The sequence below is a fragment of the Vicugna pacos genome, chromosome 27 (genome assembly GCF_048564905.1).
Source record: "Vicugna pacos chromosome 27, VicPac4, whole genome shotgun sequence".
Taxonomy (NCBI): Eukaryota; Metazoa; Chordata; class Mammalia; order Artiodactyla; family Camelidae; genus Vicugna; species Vicugna pacos.
Window position 1 is genome coordinate 682,940 of NC_133013.1, and position 24,708 is coordinate 707,647.

At 39.2% G+C, this 24,708-nt stretch overlaps 1 protein-coding gene across 1 annotated transcript in view; it reads right to left on the reverse strand.

Annotated features, from left to right (window-relative positions):
- LOC140689661 (uncharacterized) overlaps positions 1 to 24,708 on the reverse strand; it is a 148,662-nt gene that overhangs the window by 99,264 nt on the left and 24,690 nt on the right. Inside the window, exons 4-5 of the mRNA XM_072950630.1 lie at positions 10,864 to 10,973; positions 9,191 to 9,314 (exon numbers count right to left, since the gene is read on the reverse strand). Of these exons, the coding sequence (XP_072806731.1) occupies positions 9,191 to 9,314; positions 10,864 to 10,973 (234 nt within the window). The remainder of the gene's footprint in view (positions 1 to 9,190; positions 9,315 to 10,863; positions 10,974 to 24,708) is intronic.

The window sequence follows — 24,708 nt, forward strand, 5'->3', positions numbered from 1 at the left end:
GTCTCCAACTATTACCCCAGCCAGGTTTATGTACATACAAAACTTACAACATTAATTTGGAATAAGAAAAAAAAAACTCACTCTGAAAATAATTAACAGGCCTGATAAAAACATTTTTTGGAATTGTGAACTTATAAAAACAAAATCCCCTTTAGGGGGAACTTGGATTTCTCTTCCTGTGTCCTTGAAATGTAAATGTTTTATCTTTCTCTGGGTGTATTAAGTGTGTGTATGTATATATATATATGTTTACTTTATATTTTAAAGGAAACCTTGGACTCTGCCATACAAAAGGTTCAAGTATTGTGTACATATGGTGGCCACGCAAATAAATTGGGATTCCAAGCAATTCTTTGATTGTACCAATTTTCAGATATTTTGCCATCTTAAACTTTGCTGCATCAGCCTGGAACACAATGGCCTTTAGCTTTTGGAGAGTAAACCTTTGAATTTTATTTAGGCAACACCCCGACAATCATGTGGAAGAGCTGCTTCATCTTATTGGTTTAAAATCACTATATATATATATATATATATATATATATACACTATATATATATAAATTGATGGCCATATGATGGATCTTTTAATTTGGAAAAACTTTTAAATTGGTGAAAGTTTAAAGAGATCTCATTATAAACAGCTGTTTTATTGGTACGTATTAAAATCAACTTTAAATGTAGAAAAATATATCTAATGGTTAACCTAAGAACTTAGTTAAAAAAATAAAACTGGTTTGAAAAGCTACATTTGTGTTTTTCCTTCCCAATAAATGGTTCAAGAGATGCTAAAAAAAACTTAGAATAATTAATGTTAATTAAATTGAATAACTGGAAAAAAGATTATAAAAATGTCAAAAAAAAAACGATAAGTAGCTTATCCCAAATGGATAAATATTTTATATGGTTATTTTGAATGAGATAAATAAAATGGACATTTTTGGATTTACATACAAGGTTTTGATACTACACTACGTAAAGTTAAAAAAAAAACTACCAAAGAAATCACCTACTCCCCCCCAACATTAAAGTTAAAACAAGTCAGTTTTATTTACCACAGTTTAAAATATATGTACATATAGACTGAAATACTTGATCAATTATTGCGACTACAGACCAATTAATGAAATTAAAACTGAGAAGAGCCTAAGCTCTTTGGCTGAAACTTGGGCATCCTAGAGAATTCTATAAAATTATATACAATGCACAAAAAAAAAAGGCTTCTGGCACTCCTTCTAGAAATAAGAATTATTGATTAAACCTAATAAATATAAAAATTAAAGGTGTAAGATTTAATAAAATTGAGATAAAGATTGTGAAATTGGTATATTTAAATGGTCTTTATACAATCCTATTGCTTATGTTGTGGGATAGATATGTTTCAGTGGAAAAACGCTTCCCCTTCTTGGTATTATAAGGCTGGGCACATATCTGACCCTCTGAAAATATTAATTGAACTAATTAAAGGAAACTAATATTGATACATGAGACGTCCAATATAACGTAAATCTAAAACCTAATATTGAGTGGCTAATAAAAAAATATAATTAGAGTTTTACCCTGGGTTTAACTTATAACTCAAGGAAAAGAGACCTTACTAAATGCCTTATGCAAGATTTGGAATACATGATAAAGTAAAGCTTAAAGTATTAAAACATGGAATTCTTTGTTTACAGCTCTTCTCACTGACACAAAAATGCCAATTAAGGAGATAAAATTGGTCTGGTTGACAGAGCAGTTCTCTGGGGACCTGGAAGAGAGTGTCTTTGTCTTGCAGATCAGAAATATAAATACAACAAACAGTGACCTAGGACTGAGTCTAATTACCTCAACGAAATAGAACTTAAGGCCAAGAAATTTTTGGCATTTTAGAACTCAGAACTCTGACGGGCCCTTCAGACGTTGTGAAGAAATCTTAACTGTCTGTTTCATAAATAGTATTCCTTAGTGATTTGAGCAAGCAAATTCAGCTTACTGCAACTTTTATTATACCTATCTTATAAGTAAGTTTTAAAGTGAAGCTATGAGATCTCTAGCTTTTGTCTGATTATAAGCCTGTGTACAGATTATAGAAGTGAGATACTTCTACTGCTAAAAAAAAAAAAAATTCAAAGTCAAAGAGCTCTGCTTAATTGACGTAAAAATATAAGAGCTTAAACATTAAGTATTTTTAAGACAAAAACTGAACAAATTGACTTTCAGCAACATGTGAAATGTAAAATATTCAATATTAAGATAATATTTGATATTGTTTAGTTTAAGTATGTTCTAATTAATATAAACATCTTTAAAGTCATCAATATTATGTATAATACTTTTACTGTACCTAGGTTTAATGAAAGTCAAATAAGATCCTGTTATATCTGTTGCAGATTTGTCAAAAAAAAAATAACAGTAATGTGCTGGGGTAAAATTTTAAGTAAATTAAATGCAAATGAGATGAGAGCTTTGGGTAAATATTTAAAATATATTTTTAAAATATATGCTTAAGATAATCTCTAAATGTTTGATATCTTTAAATTCAAGAGTTGTGCTAAATTAAGTTAAATGACAAGATTTTATTAAATAGCTATGCCATTTTCAGATAAAATAAGATTGAAATATGAATTACTTAACATTTAACTTCCTCTTACAGTGAAACTAAAGGTGTTTAGAAATATTAATAAATGGTTGGTGCCACACTGAATTAGTCTCTGTTAGTAAGGGAATGATCTCAGTATCCTAGGAAAGTAATATAAATGTGTAAAGGAAGATGTAAGTATGGAATTATACTTTGTTAATGAAAAATAGTGACTTTCTCCTGAAGCTGGTTACTTCTGAATGGAAGACAAAATAAGGGACACACTAATATAAGTATAGAAAGCTGTGGAAGGCTTGTGGAAAGGAACCCTGAGGAAAGAGTTTTGTACATGCTCAGAATTGGCTAAGTTTAGAATCAAATTGGGTAACGTAAATGAATCTTAGAAGTAAGCTGGTACAAGATTAGATTTGGTTTTCTCTCTGTTAAGAGGAAAAAATTTTCTTAAAATATTAATCCACCTTCAGTAACAGATAGTAAAACTTCTTATACCACTTAGCTGATCTGTTCTGCCTTTACCTTTGACATATTTTCTTGTTAATGAATTAGTACTAGTTTACAGTGATCTATATGTTTATCTGATCAAGTGTTCTGAAATCTTTCAAAAAGCTCCCCAAATATAAAATTATAATTAATTAAATTAAAGTTAATTTAATTAATTAAAATTCTTTTAATCTCCAGTTAAGTTTGGGATGCTACAGAAGGCCCCTGAAACATCCCAAAGAGAGATTTTTAACTATAAACTTTCATTTGGCATTTTAAATAACATGGAATTGTCAAATGAATCATAAAACTTCTAAGGTTATATTGAATGAGAAAATATTAATATAGGTATTGTAGAAATTATATGGACTCCCTAAAATTCTGGTATATCTGAAATGTTACCAGTGATAATTATGGGTATAGTGAACAGGTTTCTTTATTGATTATAGTGTAACGGTGTTTAACCATGCTTTTAAATCTTTTGTCATTTATAGACAGTTAATTGTTTTCTTCTGATGGTTTTGCAAAATGCTTTCTCTTCAAGGAGATTTACTGATTTCTAATAAAATTCAAACTATAGCACTGAACTAAACTGGGTAAGAAATTTTAAAGTTCTAATGAAAACACTCATTAAAAGAATTAGTTACATGGGACTGAGTAACCTGGTGAATATGGTTATAATTTTTCATATTGTTTCAAATACTACTGGCTTTTAACCTGTTTACCAGACATAAAGAATCTCTTCTCCTTAAGCTAGTTATGGTTCACAGCAATTTGATAAATTATACCTATGTATACAGACTTGGAACAGTTATCTTTTCTCTCTATCTGATCCCTCAAGAGACTAAAAATACTTAGGTCCCCAGTGGCTCTATCAGACAAATTAGGGAGGTCATCTCCTAAGAGATATAGGAGTATAAAGATATTTTAAGGATTTTAAAGAGAAAAGAATTTACCTAAATCTGTAAGGCAGAAATCCATGAAAAGCCTTGACGTGGCTTTCTTGGCCTTAGCAAACCTTATTAACATTCTACCCTGAGACTCCGTATTAAAACTTCCAACACAGTCAATATAAAAAAGCCTATATGATCAAATAATCAGATTTAATTTGTAAAGAAATTAATCTTGATTTGGCTGTATTTGAGAAAACTGAGGGTAACTTTAGAGAGAAAAAATTATATTTTAGTGGATATTAAATTCTAGTTTTGTTAATTGAGGTCCATATTTACTAAGACACTTCCCAGATCATTCCTTGCTGTTATGTCTCATTGCTGTACAGTTTAATTGAATTATGAAAAGGATACTCTAGATTTGTTTCTGAAGCTCAGTAATCTATCCTTGGGTAAAGTTCCAATGCCCCATGACCTGCAGCCAGGGGATTATACATACTGCAACAGGCATGGCTTAAAGAACTGTCTCCAACCTGAATGGAAGGACCCTTTTTCAGGTACTCTTTACCAGACCATACACACCAAAGCTGAAGGAAACGGACTCTCGGATTCATTTCCTATCTGAAACATCCCCTGCAGTGCACTGGCCTATAGAGCGCTGCTCACCTTAAAACAATGCCCAAATGGAGAAAAAGCTACCAGACCAGCATGAGAAGAAGACGACATCTGAGCTAGACAGCTGACCCAAGACACCAGACCAGGCCTTTATAAAAATTACTTTGATAATTTCTCCAACCTTTGATTATGAACTACTCCAATTGTTAAGTTTATGATAAATTACCTATGTCTAGTACTTCTGTGTTACCTTGGTGGGTTTCCCTACTCCAAGGCTCTAACTAGATAGCCCTCAGAAATGTTATTCTCAAAAGAAATTATAGTTCTCTTTAGGCCACTGTTGATCTTAGAAGGTGGGAGACTTCACCTGGCTAATTAATACCTGCTATGACCCTGAACATAAATATGAACTTTCTCATAGGATCAAACTCAGAAACACAAGCAAAATTTTAACCCAAAAATACAACTTCTCAACTATTAAATTCTTACTCGTGACTTTATTAACGTTACTAGCTGTATTAATTATATCCTGTCTATTTTATAAAATTGTTGTCTGTTACATTTCCCAATGTGTAACTAGGCCCACAAGATTGATGATGGCTAAACATCTTGAAGAAACAGATAAAATTTATAACCCTGAATAAAATAAATATAATAGTGTAATTCTAGATATGGGAATGAGCAAAGAAGGGTAAACACTTCCTGGATCATAATAGAGTAGTAAGACAGGTGATCCAGAGAACTTTTAGTATCAACAGGGCCTGATTAAAAAAACTAACACCTTGAATGGCAACTCAGAAGATTCTTCACCTGAACTAGGAATGAGCCATCCTAGCACCGTGGGACAAAATAGGTCATGAAATGTCTCTCAAAATATTGGTCGAATTTAGGACCAAGGGGGAACACTGTGAATGAAAATGCTACAATGTGCATGAAAATACTGCATCCATGTCAGTAAACAAAGAATGCTGAATCCAAGTCATCAGCGGCTGCTGCCAACACCCAGCGAGGGCATGCCTGCAGCCCGGCCTCTCAGCCACTCACAGTGGTGCCCTCTGAGCAGACTCAGAGTAAGAAAGGACAGGATACTGGCCCTAGATAGCCAGGTGCTTGCCAAAGGAATGAATTCAATGACCCAAATGTTTGCTTCCCACCATACATAGAAAAGCACTAAATACTTGAACTTGAGATATCTGGTTTTCTTTAGATAAGAAGCAATATTTTAGTGTTCCAATTACCTGGTCTTTGTTGTAAAGCTTCTATATATCCTAGCTCCTCCCCTGCCTCTTGGGAGAAGTCCCTCAGAGTGAACTGAGAGGCTGTCATCCCGGCTCGAGTCCTCCAGCCAAATAGAACAAAGCCCTTAACATTTAGGCTGAACGTTTATTTCAATGACGTTCCAGAATAGACACAACTCATCAATTCTGTAATGGAACACACTGAATCAGGAACCAAAAGCGTGTTTATCCAGAAAATCTCCAGATTCCTATTTCTTCCTGTCATTATACAATCCCTACAGAACTCATTAGTTTGCTGTCTGCTCCTTTGGCAACCAAACTCATAGAAGAGTGAACTCAGCAGTGCACCATGCTGGGGAGAACCCCCCGCAGCAGCACTGCAGGCTGCCTGCCCTCCTGCATGCTCTGCTGACCCTTGGTGTCCTCCGTAGAGACCAGGCCAACAGAGCTGTTCTCAAAAGCTACAAAGTCACACACGTTAAATAAATCATTTTATTTTATATGATATTTTACGTATATACCCATTTCTGAAAACAACTTTGCTAGAAGCTCAAATCTTCAACATCATTCCCCAAAGGCAAATCTGGTCCCCAAGGGGAAACAAGACTTAAGACGACGCTAAGGCCTCCAATGTCCTTTCAAGGACCGTCAACCAAACTGCCTGCAGGTCTGCAGCTGCAGGAGGTTACATGTCTACTTTTAAAGCAACCCCTTCCTGCCCACGGGAATTACAATGTCCCTCTATGCCCTCCCTTCTCAGGGTAAGAGCAGCCATTGCAGAACATTACAGGGAAGCACTGACAGGACTGGACAAAGAGGATCAGAGCTAAACTAATACTTCTAATGACACGACTTGTCACTGTGTCACTTTACAGGTGAAGATATATACAGAGAGAGGTGGGGTGATATTGCTCAAAGTCACACAGCTAGTAACTGGCAAAGTCCATAACTCTGCTCTTCCCTTTGGCATGACACCCCAGCTGGGACGCCCACAGGGTTCTCTCGTGCCTGTCTTAACAGTCCTCTCCTGTCACTCATAACCCACCACAGGGTCTGACCCTAGCCTGCCTTTTCAGCATCTTTTCCCTCCAGTCTCTCAGGAACAAGGCGGTTTGGTCTACTGTATGACTTCCGGCTCCCGGAAAACTCATTGCTCAGGCTAATCTTGCCTGTGCATCTGGCCCGATGCTCAGAGGCTCTTCCTCCCCTGCAGGAGGACGTTTCCACTCTCCACAGGGACACCCCCTCAGGGGAGCCCTCTTCTGGCTCTCAGCACGGCAGGTGTCCCAGGCCACATCCCGAGCTGCCTCATTAGGACAGCGTGCGCCCAGGTCTTTTAATCAGACCAGCAGCATCAGAGCCAGGGATTATGCCCGGGCCACCCTGCAAACCTACTGCCCGCCTCACAGCCCCCAGCCAGCAGGTCACCTGGAAGTCACAGCAAGTGCCCCACCCAATCCAGAAGCCTCTTCATTTGCCAGCATCGCTGATGACTGGTTTCCAAATTTTGGTCAGTTTTGCACAAAACAGCACCTTCAACTGTGAAGCAGGGGGGTTTCGCTTCTGCACCCCATCCTCCACTGGTAACATCAAAGGAAACGAAGAGGCCTTTTCTCAACACTTTTATGAAGGCACCCTCCCACCCACAATGCTCAAGAGTTTGGATCCACGTGATTTTGTTTCCCTTACGCTAAGTGGCTCAAAACACTGCGGGATTCCTTCTCTTTTGAGGGTATTTGTACTCAGTTTATCGGCTTTAATCTGTTTTGTCTCTGTCTTCAATATCCCTAGCAGTTGCCACCTCTTACTCCCTTCAGCAGCCTCCCTCCCAACATCTAGTCTAGGAAATCAGCTGTGATAAGGGCTCGGGAGCAGTCACAGACGATGCAACTAAGGTAAAGAGAAGGTCCATAATTTGCCCGAGAAGAGCAGCTTCAACCCCCAACAGTGTGTGTCAAGGCCCTCTGTTTAACTCTTATGCTAAGCAAGATAACTTTTTGTAGATTATGGTTATACACAGATGAGGTATAAAAATACATACCAGGACACACATCTACTCTAAGATGTTCACTAACTCCACTATTTTGTTTCTATTTATTTCTATTAAAAAATATTAAGAAACTCTGCAGTCAGTATAGCAAACTGTTACTGGGCTTTTAATCCAGAATATAGAGGTGTTAATTGTGTCATTACTCATACTTATTTGTATGTTCACAAGACAAAATTATTTGAAAGTCCCTCTCCCCTCCCCCTACTCACTACTGGCTCTCACCTGAGCTCCCAGACCACATCTAACAGCCTTTCACTTTACCCACAGCTGAACTCATCACTTTTCCGCAGAACTCCCTCTGCAGCTTTCCCTCCTCAGAGCACAGAAGGACCATCATTTACCTCATTAATCCAGCCAGAAACCTGGACCTTATTCCATCCTACATTCACAGACAGCATTCATCCTTTCCTTTTTACCACCTAAACATGCCTTCAATATGTTCGCTTTTACACACTGACCGTCCCACCGCTCAAGAGGAAGCCACCAACACTGCCCACCTGGACTCACGAGTCTCCTAATTGGCCCCACAGCTGCTCTCCCCTACTTGAGACAAATGGGATTGTGTCACTCCCGTGCTTTTTGGGCTCTTTTCAGACCCACTCTTCTTAGAAGAAACTCCAAGTTCTTCACCCGGTGAAAGTCTTTGCCATGAAACTGTCACCTCAGGGAGGGCAGGACCCGCCCTCTCCCCTCCGCCCCTCCCTCTGGCAGAGCATCAGCTTGGGAGGACCTGCTGAGCTACACCAGCCTGTATTCTAAACCTGGTCTTGAGTTCTTAGCAAACTGCTTCACTTATCCATACAATTCCAAGGTAAATTAGAAAGATTTTAGATGTTGAGCTAGACTACTGATTTTGGGATTTTGCACTAGCAACCTGCAAGGACATGTTCTAATGATTCTGTCTTGTTAAAACCACACCCAGGTTAAAGGAGTATTTGTGGAATGTCTTCTGAAGAAAGGGACTGTACTTTTACAGACTTTATGTTTTATAACATGAACAACCCGGACAGGGTCACAAATGGAACCGCCTCACAAGTGACAGAAGACAGGTGAGAGGCACAAAGCAACAGGTCGCAAAGATGGTAAGAGCAAAGATGATTCTCCAACCCCCCCAAAAATTCCTGAAACAACCAAAAATTCTGAAATTTAAAAGTAAAAGAGTATCATGTAGAGAAATGAAATAAATAATCCTCTTCATCAGGGTTTCAAGTTCTCACTCCAGAGTTTTTAGCATGCCATACTGAATCCTTTGTACAGAAAAATCAGATGGACTAGTGGTGAGAAACTTCCAGGAAAACTGCAGTAATTCCTCCACTTGTGTAAGGACATACACTCACCTGCTGAAGGTCAATGTAGACCGCATTCTGGATAAATTTGGAATCTTCCAGGCTCTGCTTCTGGATGCCAAGGACATGGACAGCTTGGAAGCATGCTTCTAACTCAGTCACTGACATTCTTACACTGCAGGGGAAATGGAGGCCCCCAGTCAAGAGGAGAGATGTTCCTGTCGTGTATCACAGGCCGTGCCTCGGGGATTCAGTGCCCTGCAGCAGCCCGGCCCCAGGAGAGGACCAGCAGCGTTTTCCACCCTAGCAGAATGGGCACTGTGCTTGAGAAAGCCCATCTCCGATGGGGGCAAGAGGGGCTGGTGGGGTTGAGTGAACCTATAAATGCCCACAGAAATATGCCTGCATTCATTCAAGTGATACAAACAACTGTAGCAGGGTATTTAACAAAATTTCAATTGTCAGTGGAAATTTTGCCATTCCTTTCTGCTTGTCCCCTGCAATCTGAGACAGGCTTAGGCTCTCTTACACCTGCAGCTCTGTGCAATAGATGTGAAGTCATTTTACTTTGCTGCAAGTGTCCTCACTCCCCGTTTCACTTTTTCTGTCCTCTCTTAACACAGTCGGATATTTTCCTGGATCTCTCCCTGAGTTCCTTACTCCTGCTTCTCAGATCCTGAGATAAAGGACAAGTGAAGACACATGACCAGAAAAGGTACTGTGGACTTGAACGATGTCCTCAGTGATCCCCTAGGTGAGTGCTGCCCACCCCTTACCTTCGATTCTCATGTTTATGTCCAGGGTGATATCCAGCCCAGAGAGGTGGCCCAGGCCAATTTAATGCTATGTGGCTTGGGCACGGGGACAATTACAGGAGCTGGTTCCAGAGCCAGGCCCCTCCACACCTCTGCTCCCCTCTCTCCCGAGGCCCCGCTGCCAAGCACTCAGGCTCCGTGATCTTATGTCCTACTCTTCTACTCTACTCCAAACCCTTTTCCTTTTGCTTTTTTCCCTAATTATTCCCAGCTGGAGTGATTTTTCAATCTCAATATCTGAAAAAAATTCCTGCAGCCGAAAAAGAGTTCTCCAGAGGTCAATGCCCATATGCTGGTTCCTGAAGAGAGCCCCTGGCTACGAGGACCCTCACCAACACTCACGGGGCATCAGAGATGTTGCAGGGTCGGCCACCCCCAACAAGAGTTTGCTGTCACCCCAATGCCTGCACAGCATCCCTGCTCACAAAAATATAGTTGGTCCACTTATCGGTTATTAAGAAGCAAAAATACAAAATTGCTCATGTTTCTTACTAAAATTATCTATGAAGCTGGAAAGGGAATTGTAATAAAATATAACAGTTTTTACCCTATGTTAGATCTGTTCCTTTGGGTTTAAACCTGTGCCTTGTTTCCCAGGCTCAGACTTGGTAGCTCTGCACCACTTGAAAAAGAAAGGTGCCTTTAGCCAGAAATCTACAGGAAAGCCTATTCTCCTGGCCCTGATCTTTAAAAATGTTACCTAATCTGCACTTCTGTAGAGATGACAAGTTGCATAATAGAGAATAGCCTTTGTTTTTTGGAGGTTTTACAGGGGTACCATGATTTGATCAACATGGACAGCTACAAGAACAGCAGATTCAAAGGACAAACAATTCATAAAGCAAGAAGTATGCAACAACCAACCACAACCCCGCCCCTTTTTAGTATAAAAGGAGACTGAATTCTGACTTGGGGAAGATGGTTCTCCAGGACATCAGTTTGCCGTCTTCTGGGTCTGCCAGCGTTGCAAGTAAAGTCACTCTTCCTTGCTCCAACACCTCATCTCCCGGTTTATTGGCCTGTCATGTGGCGAGAAGTACGAGTTTGGACTCGGTAACAAAATGACTGCATTGGAGGTAGTATGTCTCCAATGTTTCCTCGTTTCAAATATGTAACACGCACATCATTTATGATCTAGTGCAAATAATTCAACAAAGACAACCACAAAAAGAAACTATACTCACCTAGCTATCAACACTGAAGTCACAACCTATCAATTTTATATGCTGTTTAACAACACAACGGAAAAAACTAACATAGGGAGTTGATTCCACAGAAATAAAATTATTTCTACACCTTCAATACTGTTTTTTCTTTTCTATTTTTTTTGTTTTGTTTATTGAAAGGAAAATTAAAGTTGTCATTTTATTTCACGTATTTTTGTTATAGTTACATTTTTAAATACTATAAAGAGATTTAAATTGCAAAAAAATTGTTCATATATTAGTATAAAGATATATACACAATCAATGGGGATTAGGAAAGGAATGGACATTTACTAAAAATCCACTACAATCCTGTCTTTTACAAGCGTATCCTGGAATATAAGCTCTATGATCCAGGTGGCCCCACCCCCATTCTCATTGTTGAGTCCCTTAGTAATCAACTACTAAGGCATCAGCATAGAACCATGTGATCAGTATTTTAGGAATAAATTAGGGAATTAGCTCATTCAATTCTAAAACAAAAACCCTAAAATAAATACTGAACTTATTTACAGATAAAGAAAATTGGAACCCCAAAAAGTAGTTACTTCCCCAAGGTCACAAAGATAATAACTGGTAAAGACAAGATTTGAACTCATCTGCCTGATTCTAAAAACTAAGGTGGAAATCCCATTCGACTGGGGAGGGTACAGCAGCACAGCCTATCACCCTATCTTTGTTCAGATCTAGCCTTAGACAGCCTGCGACAGCACCCCATTCCTATAGAACTCGAGGGCAAATGATAACAATAAGGATTTTATATCCAGTAGTTTGTTAGGTCTCATTTATATAAAATGTCAGCAGGACAGCAGAAAAACTCTGGAAAATATGAGTGGGTCCAGAGCATTTTGTTGATTAGTAACTCAGTCTCTCAGGACATAGTGACCTTCCCATGAGAGGCATCATGGACATAAACTAAAGGCAGCTGAGCAATAAAAACTAACAAGAACCTGGAACTCGAGCAAGAAGGTTCCCTGCCACCCCCCACCCAGTTGCCTCTTCACCCGCGTGGACACGAAGGCAGGAGACCCAGTTTCTTGTCCAAGTTACAACATCATGGATTCTCACCCATAAAAATTTATGACTCTATGCTTTCTTATGTCCATTATAACTCAAATATGATAACACCAATATCTCAGCAGAATATCTATGTCTCCACTTCCTGTCTTCTAATAGGAGAATATTTTTATGGACACAAAGCAGAAATCCAATTTAAAAAACCATGCTTGAAGCCAGGTGAAATTCTGCTTAAGAGACTGCTCTCACGCTCAGTAAATGAAAACTCAGAAAAAGTGGTCCTTCTCCCTCAGCAAATGGGAAGTAGCCTGATGTGTGTGTGTGTGCGTGCGCGTGTGTGTGTGTAAATCAAATACAAAGAATTCTGGGATTTGTACAGTTTTTTTTAAGTCACTGTCATTTCATGGGGATGAGCCAACATTTAAATAATTTGAATCTAGTGTTCTGAGAGAGTCTCAGGCTCTTGGTGGAGGAGGTGAAATGGGAGAGTGAAGGAGGAAAGAGGTACATGAAGGAAAGAAGTAAGAATACTGCCAGGGAAAGGCAAGACGGTAGTTTTGTTCTTCCTTGCACCACATACAAATTACGGACTCGCTTTCTGCTGATGACTTATCGAGCACTGAGTTGCAGAAGAGAGGGGACAGCTCATTGCTCATTGAGCTTGTGACTGTACGTGGCATCTTATAGACACAAAACATTTACCCTGATCAAACACTCTAGCAGCAGGCTGTAATTCTCCTGTTTTGAGAGACAACAAAGCAGGAGTTCAAACAGGATGTATAACTTGACAAAAGTCAGAGGACCAGTAAACTAATGAGGATTAATTCAAACTCAGATCTGAATGCAGAGTCTGATTTTCCCACTCCCAGGACTGGAAAATCCTTAACACAGGCTCCCCAGCTCCCCTGCATTGTTCCTGGCACCAAGCATTTCCCATGGCAATGGTCACCAGTTCTCACAGACACAGTGCTCTGTGCAGCCAATGACCTTGATCAGACCTTGATCATCTACCTGCCACGCCCACCAGGCTTCACCAGGCTTCAACATACAGGCAGGAAAGCTGGCTTTCTAGTGCATACAAAGCCATTCCTTGTCTAACCTGGGCTCTTCTGTGGCTTCTCCAACCTAAAGGCAGCCATGAAACTGCTCACAGTTTGTACATGAGCCACACTACCTCTCTCCACCTGTCTCCCCACCTATACTACTTAGCTATGACCATTTTGAGAAAATTCAACACAAATTTTTAAAAACAAAAAGAAAGGATTCTGGAACAAGTACTTAATACTTACAATTTTAAATGAGAAGTTACAAAGTGAGTATTTACAAACTGAATCTTCCTTTCTAAATTTCAGTTTTAAGTGTTTAAAAATATAATAGCAAAAAGTTTTCACTTACAAAATTGACAAAAACATAAATAATAATCTGGAATAAATTCAAAAATAATGCCCATGTTCTAAATGGAGAAAGTTCAGGACTGTACTGAGGGGTAAAGTAAGAGGTGTGAATGTAGAGACATCAACAAATTGCATGGAGGAAAGCAGTTTTGTAAAGATGTAAGTTCTCATCAGAATAATTCAAAACTTACTAAAAAATCCCATGACAACTCCAATCTGATTTTTTTTTAACTTGAACAAAATATTTTGGAATTCTTCAGGAATAATAAAATCATAATACTGGACAAGAAAATTTGGGATGGAAGAAAAGAATCAAAAAATATTCAGACTGACAATTATTAAATAAATTCTCAATATGTAAGTTATGGTGCTGGAGTAAGGAAGGCAGATTGACAGAAGGGAACCATGAGCTCAAAAAGAGACTCTAGTGTACATAAATATTTTGTAAAGGTGGGATTTCAAATCAAAGAGAAAAGTATGACATCAATAATTGTCCTGGGACATTCAGAGAATTACCTGGAAAGAATAAATACTATTCCTCTAAGAAGGACCACAAGATAAATTACACACAGTGATGTAAATATTAAAAAGTACTAATAACAGCAAATACAACACTTTGCTCTTATTAACTCAACTTAGCCTTACATTAACAAGCACTATTATCATCTCCATCTTAGAGATTTAAAAAAACCTACAGAGGAGATTTATTCCAGTATAAGAAAGTATTTTTAAGAATAATGTCAAAGATAAAACCCATAAGGAAGACATTTACTATCATAAGAATATTTTGAGACACAACCAAAGTAAAAATCCTCCTGAACAAAATGAAAGGCAAGAAATGACAAGAAAAAGCTCTGTGACACACGTTGATGAAGACAAGAAGTTAATGTTCATAACATACAAAGAGCTGTCACAAAGCAACAAGAAGCTCCTCCACTTAAATGTGTGCAAAGGATAAAAGGAATCATTCATTTTAAAAAAGTCAAATGGCTAATGAGTGAAAAATGCTCAATACCTCACTGGTCATCAAATGCAAACTAAAACAATGAAAAAGCACTTTTGCCAAATATATTGGCAAATATTTTTAAAAGATACTCTAGCTAGTGTCCATCTGTGGGAGAAGAAACCATGAGCGACATTTTCAGAGGATGACATGTCAATGGAAATGTAAACTCTGAAAAACGTACGTACACACTGACTCAACACCACTTCTAGGAATCGTTTCCTTTAGGAAAAAAAAAATTTAGTCCAAAAAGATGTACCCATCAGGGCATTTACACAGCACTGTTAACAATGGTGGGAAGAAAAACTGAAGTGAAATCATATCCAGTAATAGAAAATTGGTTACATAAGTAATTGTGTATCTTTTCATTCCCCTATGGAAGGAATTTCTAGAGTCACTTGAAAGGAGTCTGTGATGAATGTAAATGTCACATCCAGGGACTAAATTTCCAGAAGCCTTAACTAAAGGGATACTCATAAAAGATCACAGGAATGCCTGTACAAGAAGGATGCCAGTCAAATATCCTTTCTGACAGTGGAAAATGGAGAAAACTTAACTGTCCACCATCAAGAAAATGATGTGGTAAATCACGGCGAGCTGCGAGCACTGAGGGAGCCGGCGTTTAGCCGTGGTCCAGGGCCTTCTCCACAGCATTCTCTCACCAAAGGTGTGTGTAGGAAAGAGACCACACCTGCAAATCAGGAGACCCCTCTACTCTATCTGAAAGGACTGTGTGAGTCTGGAGTGGGAGGACGTCTATGATATACACCTGAGTGATTAAAGCGAGCTGCAGAAAAACATATAGTATGGTCTCATTTTTAAATAAAGCATATATACACACACGTATACATGGAATTCTCATATGTGTGTATATATGTATGTCATAGGCATAGAGGTCATGAAATATATATACCAAATTTTCAACAGCTTTTAGTCTCAGAAAATTAGGGGAAGGGAGGTAGGGGCCTTCCTCTACCACCACAGTTCTCTTTTCAGTATTTCAGTTAAGTATACTTGGAATTTAAAAGTTTATTTAACTCCGAAGTAAAATGGACGATGCCTCCACAAGACAGAATGCTATACTGGTCATCAAAAATCATGCCAGAGGAGATAGAATATTGTAGAAAAACATACAAAAAGTCGAATGGAAAATGGAATTGTCCACACAGTAAACAGGCACAGAGTGCTCTCTGATTTTTTATGACAGAGGTGATACACGCTGACGAAAATATACGTTAATGTGTTAATTATTATCTTTGAATAGCGGGACAAGGATAGCCTCTTTTGCCCCCTTTTTCAGACTTATTATTTTAAATGCACATTCTTTTTCATCTGAAAAAAGCATTTTTAGGTGTGTAGTACTACGCATTGGAGAATAATACAAGAATACTTAGAGAAACAAGTAACTAGGAGACAAGACATCAGCATCACACAATGTAGGACGGGCGATCCTGATTAACACCACGCAGTTACCCACAAAGTGAGAGCACCTGCTGTAACAGGGCGTGGCCCCCTTCTATTTGTCAGCAGTGTCTTCAGGGCTGAGGCAGTCCTGAGTACGGCCAGTGTCAGTGCTGGTGTCTCAATTGATGCTACTGGGGGTGAGGGCACCTGCAAGCCGAGAGGAAGAACAGAAATCATCCTCTGCTTTTTCTGTCTTGTTTCTTTGTTACTTTAAAAGACAGGCATATATAAGATAAACTGTGTATCTTCCCAAATGAAATTTCAATAATGAAACTGTTTTTAAAGACTTCACAGCTTATATTCTGCCTATAACTGTCTTTTCAACAAAGCATCATATTTATTAAATGTTAATTAACTCAGTTAATTAACTCCCTGTTGAAACATTCTAGTAAAGAACATGAAATGCTGTATGTAAAAGAACCACACCTGCAGTGACTAGCTCAGCTGTCTTGACGGCAGTGCAGTCAGCCCCCACCATCCCGTGGCCCTGAGCTCCTGATGCTGGTAAGAGATCACGCTGTCACCTCAGATGCAGAGAACCTGTGAAAGCATTTCTTGAACCCTACAGCACTGACAAAACATAACTGACAAATCCCAGTCTCCTTTGAGGCTCAGTTTCTGTTTCTGGCCAACCCCCGTCAATGAGCAGAACCACCCAATTCCCGAGCCATGGGGCTCACGTGGGAAGCAGTTTTGGAGAAATTTCCAGGTATAGAATGTAACCAACTATACATAGAACTCTGAAAAAAGAAAAGATGCCAAACTCTGACTTTGGAAGACACTCAAAATATTCTCCTGAGCCTTAGTAGCTGGAAAGGCTGAGCTTCTCCTAAGCCACTTATTTATTTCACAGCCAGTGAGCATCTCCCACAAACTCTGCTTCCGTGTGTCTACTGGGAGCTTGAGGCACACTGCTGCTGTCGATCTTATAAGTCACAGGGCAGAGGCGTGTGTCTCACGCCTGCAACCCTCACACTGGGTTGCCTCCTAGCCTCACTGTCTGAACTTGGCCCCATTTTCTCACCTGTTTATTTGGTATCTGTTCTTCTGTAAGCTGCCTGAAATGCGTTTTGGAACATGTCAGAAGAATCAGTGGGTTGAGAAATGGACAGATTCAGAGGTGAGAGATGGGCAGACAGAGAGAGAGACTCCAAGAAAAGGGGAACAAATAAAATTTCCTATGCAAAACCCTCTTCTACTCAGGGAAGGAAACCACCACGGAAAAGTGTGAAGAGGCAGGTAGCTTAGGACTGTTTCCTGGATTCCATGAAAAGTCACACCAAGAGATGAGAGGGTAGAACTTTAAATAGTAAAAGAAAAACAGCATGCATGCTTGAAAAATATATCTACAATATGTACTTTCTAAAGAATAGACTCAAATCAGCAAGGCCCAATAACACTATACTTGGGTATTTACAGAAGTGAGAATCCCATCTCCAAACCACAAGGCATCCCTTCGGAGCACTGAGAGTCTACACGGGGTGGTCATAAAGCCATCACCGCAAAATCTATGCTACCCTGCACTTACGAGGAACGTGCAGCTGTGTTCGAGCTGCCCACGCGCGTCATTTACACCCCACAGCACCTCTACGGGGGGGGACGCCTAGCGAGCCCCGTCTCTGCAGGACAGAAAACCAGTCCTGGAGAGGCTAATCCAACCTACCAGTTCTCCATCTCACAGGACTGGTCTCTCAAGAGCAGGACTCGAACTCGGACCCACGTTTGTAACCATGGTACTACCGTGATTTGTGTGCTGTTTGTGTGTATAATACATTTGTTTCTAGCATGAAAGGGTATTTAATAAATTATCGGTTGTCTTGTCTGTCTCATTAGCTCACAATCAATCTTTATACTGTTGAATTGTACTCTTTTCCCCTGGAGAAAGGAACGGAAAGAGCGGGGGTCAGAATGAGGTGGGGCTCCATTCTTTATCTGGTATCTCATCTCATCCAAGTCCCCAAACAGGGAGAAGGAGCAAATGTTCTCTTCATCTTTTAAAGAGAGGGCTCCCGTGATGGTGACTTATTCAATTACAAAATCAAGGCTGGGGAAAGGGCACATGCAGCAACTAGATCAGTATCAGCTGTAGGAAGGTCAAAAGAGCTCACTGGAGGGCTCAGGGGGTAGCCTCAATTAATTTCAATCGATAAAACAATAACACACTCTAAAAATACTAGCATACAATGGATTTTTTCTTTCTTGACATCTAGCAAGTTTCCACAGCCCACATGTAACATTATCATGAACCAGTGAAAGGAAGAGTCCACAGACAGGGAAAATCAATGCCACAGGCAGGCTGAAACCCAGGCTGGAGTTTAGGAAGAGAAAGGGCATAGTTAACAACTGGGGAAAGGCTGGGGGAAAAAATCATCACAATGACTCTCAAGCATCATCCAACCATCATACAATCATTCTTTCAAGAGAGAGTTACTGAGGTCTTATTCTGTGCAAGATTGTACAGCGGGCGAAGCAAAAGCACAGCGTCCATGGTGGCAGCAAGTTGCGGGGCTCAAATACACTTCTGATCCCGGTACCTTGCACACTTGTCCTCAATATAAAGGCAAAGATAATTAAAGTAAAATAATACTCTGTAAACTCAAAGCATTGTTGAGAAAAAGTTAAAGAAGACCTAAATATCAGGACAGACACTCCACACACATTCCTCTATCAAAAGAAAGTGCTCTTAGGTTGGCAGTGCTCCCCAGAGCGATCCGTATATTCAACGTGGTCTCGATCACAATCCCAGCGGGCTCCTCTGCAGAAACTGACTATCTGCTGCTACAATTCAAATGGGAATTCGAGGATCTCAGTAACCAAAACGTACTTGAAAAAGAAAAATTTGAGAGGACTTGTAATTCTCAATTTCAAACCTTACAACTGTATCTCCAGGTGAGATTAGAGGCCATTGTGAAGTTATTACTGTGTTTATCCTTATTTACTAAATTCTCTACAATGAATATAACTTACAATAAGAAAAATAAAAAGTAAGTTATCCTTTAAAACATGCACAACGATTCATTCATTTGGAAAAAATTATTTTATCAATTAAGAGATAAACAAATATCTATTGAAAAAGGACAACTTAAAAACAAGAGTGCAGTGGCATTTTTCATAAACTGAAAACTGAAAAGCACAAAGACGTCAAGTTTCAAGGGAGACCAATGCAACATATTAATAGTTATTTTCCGAAATACTTATTTAACAGTGAAAACTCTGGAAAGGGAAAATCGTGACTGACAGCCAACTGCAAACACATGGAGAGCAAAGGCCTAGATATCACTGTTCCTTTAACTCTGCTACTAACACAATAGGAGAGGAAATTCCTCACTGAGGGGACAGTGGAATCCCATGCATAAGACAGGATACACAGTACAAACTGCACTAGAATCGGGGGTGATTTTCTTAGAAGAATTCTAAAGTTACAAAATTGCTGGAAAACTATTAAAACACTGACAGAAATATTAAAACACACAGTCATATATATTATATAGAAACATATGAAGTCTGCTCCCATGTTGCATAGAAATACAAACATATTTGTTCATTTAAAGGCACTGATTACTTTATCCCAGGTAGAATATTTCAACTAAAACAAATAATCAATATTACACTCCTCTTGTCAAATCTACTTGATACATTACTCTGCTATGTAAGCATAATGTGTCTAAGATAGATCTAAAATTAGTGAAAAAAATCTTTTTATGGTTTCTTGAACTATTCTCAAAATTCAAAGCTTAATTTTAAAACAGATCTGAGCAGTAATTCTATATTACCTTTTCCCTCGTGAAATGAACAACACAGTCTGTTGTCAAAATTCTGTCCTTACAATGATTCACGAACACCGTATCCTCACAAAACTGCTGGACAGCAAGGCACTATCCAGACACTGTGACCCAACAAATGAAACACAAGGAAGACAGTGACCCTATTCTGGAGGGCTTATAGCCTGTGTCAACACCGGGGTTTTATTTGATTGGTTTGATTGGTTGGCAAAATAAAATCAATCACGTACTTTCTTCTTTGAGCATTCTAATAGTCATGACTCTGCTGTAAGTGTCATGAGCAGGAAAGACTTAAGCATGACTTGATTAGGTCAACTAGCAACAATCATCACTGGAGAGTGAGTAATAAAGAAGTTAACTGATAGCAATGCTTCTCCCTACATGAGACCTAAAATAAATCTACACTGATATCTGAAAAGAAAATGAGAATTTGAGGTCCCAAATGAGAAAAAAATATAACAAGAAATCAAAAAAGTAAAGACTTTTTCATTAACGATTCCTGGAAAGAGTGGAGCATGTTGGTGAAGAGCTCAGATGCTATGGAAAAACATGAGGGTCTGAATTCCCACAGCTCTGGGTAGCTTTGACACTGATATTTCAGTGAAATTCTCTGCATCTCAGTCTCCAATGCATAGACTGGGGACAACAACCGCACCCATCTCCTAAAACGGTCCTAAGAATTAAGTTATTTTATATATACAAGTTTTAATAAAATACATCAGATATTAAATATTACCCCAAAAGCACAAGGAACAATGAAAACAGAGATAAATTGGAGTTCATTAAAATTTAAAAGTTTGCTTCAAAGGACACCATCCAGAAAGTGAAAAAACAACACTCAGGAGAAAATTTTTTCAAATCATTTATCTGATAAGGAATTTGTGTATCAAAAAAAAATTTCCACAGGTCAACAATAAAAAGGCCACTCAATTAAAAAATGAATAAAGGATCTGAAAAGATATTTTTCAAGGAAAATATACAAATGGCCAATAAGCACAATGAAATGGTGTTCAATAACATTAGTTTTAAAGGAAATCAAGTCAAAACAACTAGGAGAAACCGCTTCACACTCACTACAATAGGTTATAATCCAAAAAAGATTAACAAGCACTAATGAGGACACAGAGGAAGCGGAGCTCGCAGCCCTTGCTGGTGAGGACGTAACACAGCGTGGCCACTTTGGAAAACATCCTGGCACGTCCTCAGAGAGTTGAACATTTGGTTTCTGAATGATCCAGCAATTCTGCTTCCTGGGCACACAAGTAAGAAAACTGAAAACAAATGTTAACATAAAAACTCCTACAGGAATATTCACCATTACTTTTCGCCATTAATTTTCAGAGCCAAAAAACAGAAACAACTCAAATGTCTATCACGTGATGAATGGGAAAACAGAGGGGCCCAGCCATAGAGTGGAATATTATTCAGCAATAGCAAAGCATAGAGTACTGACCCAGGCCACAACGTGGACAAACATTGAAAACGTTACTCAGTGTGAAAGAAGTCAGTCAAAATAGACGGTTCCACGTACATGAAGTGACTCGATTTGCATGAAATGTTCAGCACAGGCAAATCCACAGAGAGAGAAGAGTGGCTCCCTGGGGCTGGGGGAGGATGGGGAAGTTCATAATGTTGGCTTATGCATACGGGGTTTCCTGTTGGGGGGATGAAAATGTTCTAAGATTGACTGGGATGCACATTTCTGGGCATAGAGTAAAATCCACTGTACATTTTAATGGGTGATTTGTATTAAAACTGTTAAGAACAAAAGCACCTCGGGATAGTACCTTCCATAGTAAATGCAAATTGCTAACATTTATTACAGGAAGAAGAAACTGCCCTCAGCATGAAAGCAGGAGATCAGCAAATATTAGTTAACCGAAATTGGACAAGAGCATTTCACTTGAAACTGTTGCTGAGTGTACATGAAATATTCAGACATGACAAGGAAAATCAGTTTGACATCAAGAAGATGCATTCTGCTTCAAATGCAAATCAAGGATTCGGCAAGCCCAGCTGCTACAAATGACCAGAGAAGAAACCTGGTTCTTAAAACAAGAACCAGAGCCAACAAGGAAATGGTGGTGAGGAAAGCAGGCGGCCTAAAATCTGTAACAGTGTGCTACAAATAATTTCTCCACTGAAAATTCAAAAATAAAATGAAAGTGATGTAATGCTGTGTTGAACTCACGTGAATGGGCTTCCTGCAGTGCTTGACAGTTCTGTAACCCCGAATGACTCAGGAGAATCAGCATGGCTCCTGGGAGTCCCCAAGTAACTGCCCACCAGCACGCTGACCACCATCACATCTGCCAGGGTTGAATTGCAGAGAAGAGACCAACCTCTGAAAGGCACAGGAAATGTTGACAAGGGAAGAAAAGGCTGCGGTCAATCCTGGGACAGAGGCCCTGTGAGCAGATGCTAGAAGGCTGCAGGTGAACTGGAGTGGCCCTGGGGCAGGAAGGGACCACAGGGGAGCATATCTCAATTATCTCCTCTCTCTCCCTCGGGTAGGAGAGATAAAGCCTGCATCCTTCTCACCTGGAACTGTGGGTTCTGGCTGGCGGAAGTCTTACCTACACGGAATGAATTACTCAAGACTGTGGAAAAAGGAAAGAAAGCGAGAGGGATTAGGGAGCCAACTCCACGAGTCTCTCAAATGCTCCCATATTTATTGTGTATAATCAAAGGAAAAAGTCATTAACAGTTGTCAGATAGTAGGCAGGAACTTGGGGAAAGAAGGGATGAGACAAAGATTGTAGACTCCACCATGAGTACAAAGGCTTAGTTTACCTTTAGGGAAGTCATGGGGTGAGGGGAACAAGATACATTTTTTAGACATGTTAAATACAAAGCAGACCACCAGACCAGCCTGGTCCCTGTTTTGGGGATAATAGACTATCTAACACCACGCAAGCCCGGCGTTTATAGCTGACGGCCTGGGTCATTGCTGTGCAATAAGCAGAGTGCTATCTGTAACCTCAAATATGCAAGCAAGGCATTGTCTCTGCTTTTTATGGCAAGGAGACAGGAGTGAGGATGCACAGGCGCTTGCTTAAAAGCAGTTACTAAGCACATTTTTTCTTCTTAAAGTTGAAAGGTGGCTGGGATGTGTTACAACTTGTTAATCCAATCATGGGCTCCCACATGGAACCATTATGGAGGACATCCTAGGATGACAAATCCTGGCTCTGGGTCTTTTCCTGCCAGCTTCGGCCACTCCAGCAGGGTCTAGACACATCCCTGAATAATGATCCCACAGAACCACCTAAACTCTTAACTCCTGGTGCTTGAAACTTAATTTTAGCTCTACATAACTTAACGTAGAAAAGTTTCAGAAATAAAAGATATTATATTCTTTTTATATCTCATCATAAGACTGATTTTTCTGATTGCTCTAAGCTGGTTCTACATGGTAAAGCACCTAATTCTGTAGGTGAATTCAGTACTTTCCTTTGAGCATAACTAGACTGTTGGGCTGTCTGACTTCAATTAGTCAAATACCGATACACTTAATTGATTTCTTTGTTCATCAATTTCAGCCTGGAGGTAAGGGTCTGTCACTATTTTCCTCAGCCCACCCTCTACTCTTTTCACATCAGCATCTCAGGCCTCCTGAAAACAAAACAAAGCATTTGTTTCCCTTCATCTACACTTTCCACAAAGGCAACAGGAATCATCATGCCTAGAGAATGAATTCAACACAAATGTTAAAACAAAAATGTATAAACCTGAAGCAACTCCATCTCCGACTCATGATACACAATGACATGAGAGTGTGTCAGGCACAAAGCATGCATGAGCCTGACCACCTCATTTCTATTCTTCAAAGGAAGGAAGGTTTTCATATTTTTTCTTATCATTCTTTGTCATTGCTTCTGATTAAGGCAAAAAAATTTTTTTGAAATAATTAGGCACTGCAATAACAGATTTTCGCTGTATCAATTACAGAAGGAATTCAGAGGGGATAGGAAAACCCACCTCTGTAAAAAATGCAAAATTTCTTCCCCTGTTAAGAACACGAATACAAAATGTAACAGAGAATTCAAATTCTTGTGCAGAGGAGCAAAAGCCACAGAACCAAAGCAAAGTCATTATTATGACTCAATCCAAAATTCACTGGACAAACATGCTCAATGCATTCAAATAATTTTTAAGGCACACTGCAAACCACTCACTTAATTATCTACAGGCTAGAGGAAGAATTTCCCTCTATAACAGACAACAGAAATCAATAGGTTGCCCCACCAAACAAGGACCAAACATCAGGTTTTTAACAGTTCTGATAAATCAGCATGTTTTAAAGATCAAAATCCAGAAATTTTAAACATTCATTCACACCAGAATGAAACAAGCACTTAAAAAAAAAAACCCAAAGAAACTAAACACATTGATCACATACCTTGATCAATGAGAAATTCTTGTACAGCTGGAAAAAAGTACAGGCTATAGCCTTTTACTTGAAAAATAAAACTACTTCTAAAGATAACTGCTAAAACACATTTCATCATTCATGTTGTCTTGAAAAATCTGAGGCACTTGTCTCTGATCAGAAAAGCAATTCTGAATAATAGTATGTTACAATTCAGTGCCAGTTTGCTTTAGAAGAAAAAAGAAAAGCTACTGTTTCTCATCTTGCACAAAGTTTAAAGAACCTCCCTGCCTCTATCTCCTCCCATTTTCTAAGCTCATGCTCCCCAACACTTCTGAAACAATTATGAGAACCTCTTATTTCCACCAATATGCCAAATCACAAAAGAGTATCAATTTATTTGTGTAAATATATACCTACACCTTGAACTGGAGGAGAAAGGTTTCAGAAGGCTATATGGAACTTATTTCTACATTCCCGAAATCACACACATACACGTTCACAGAGACACAGACAT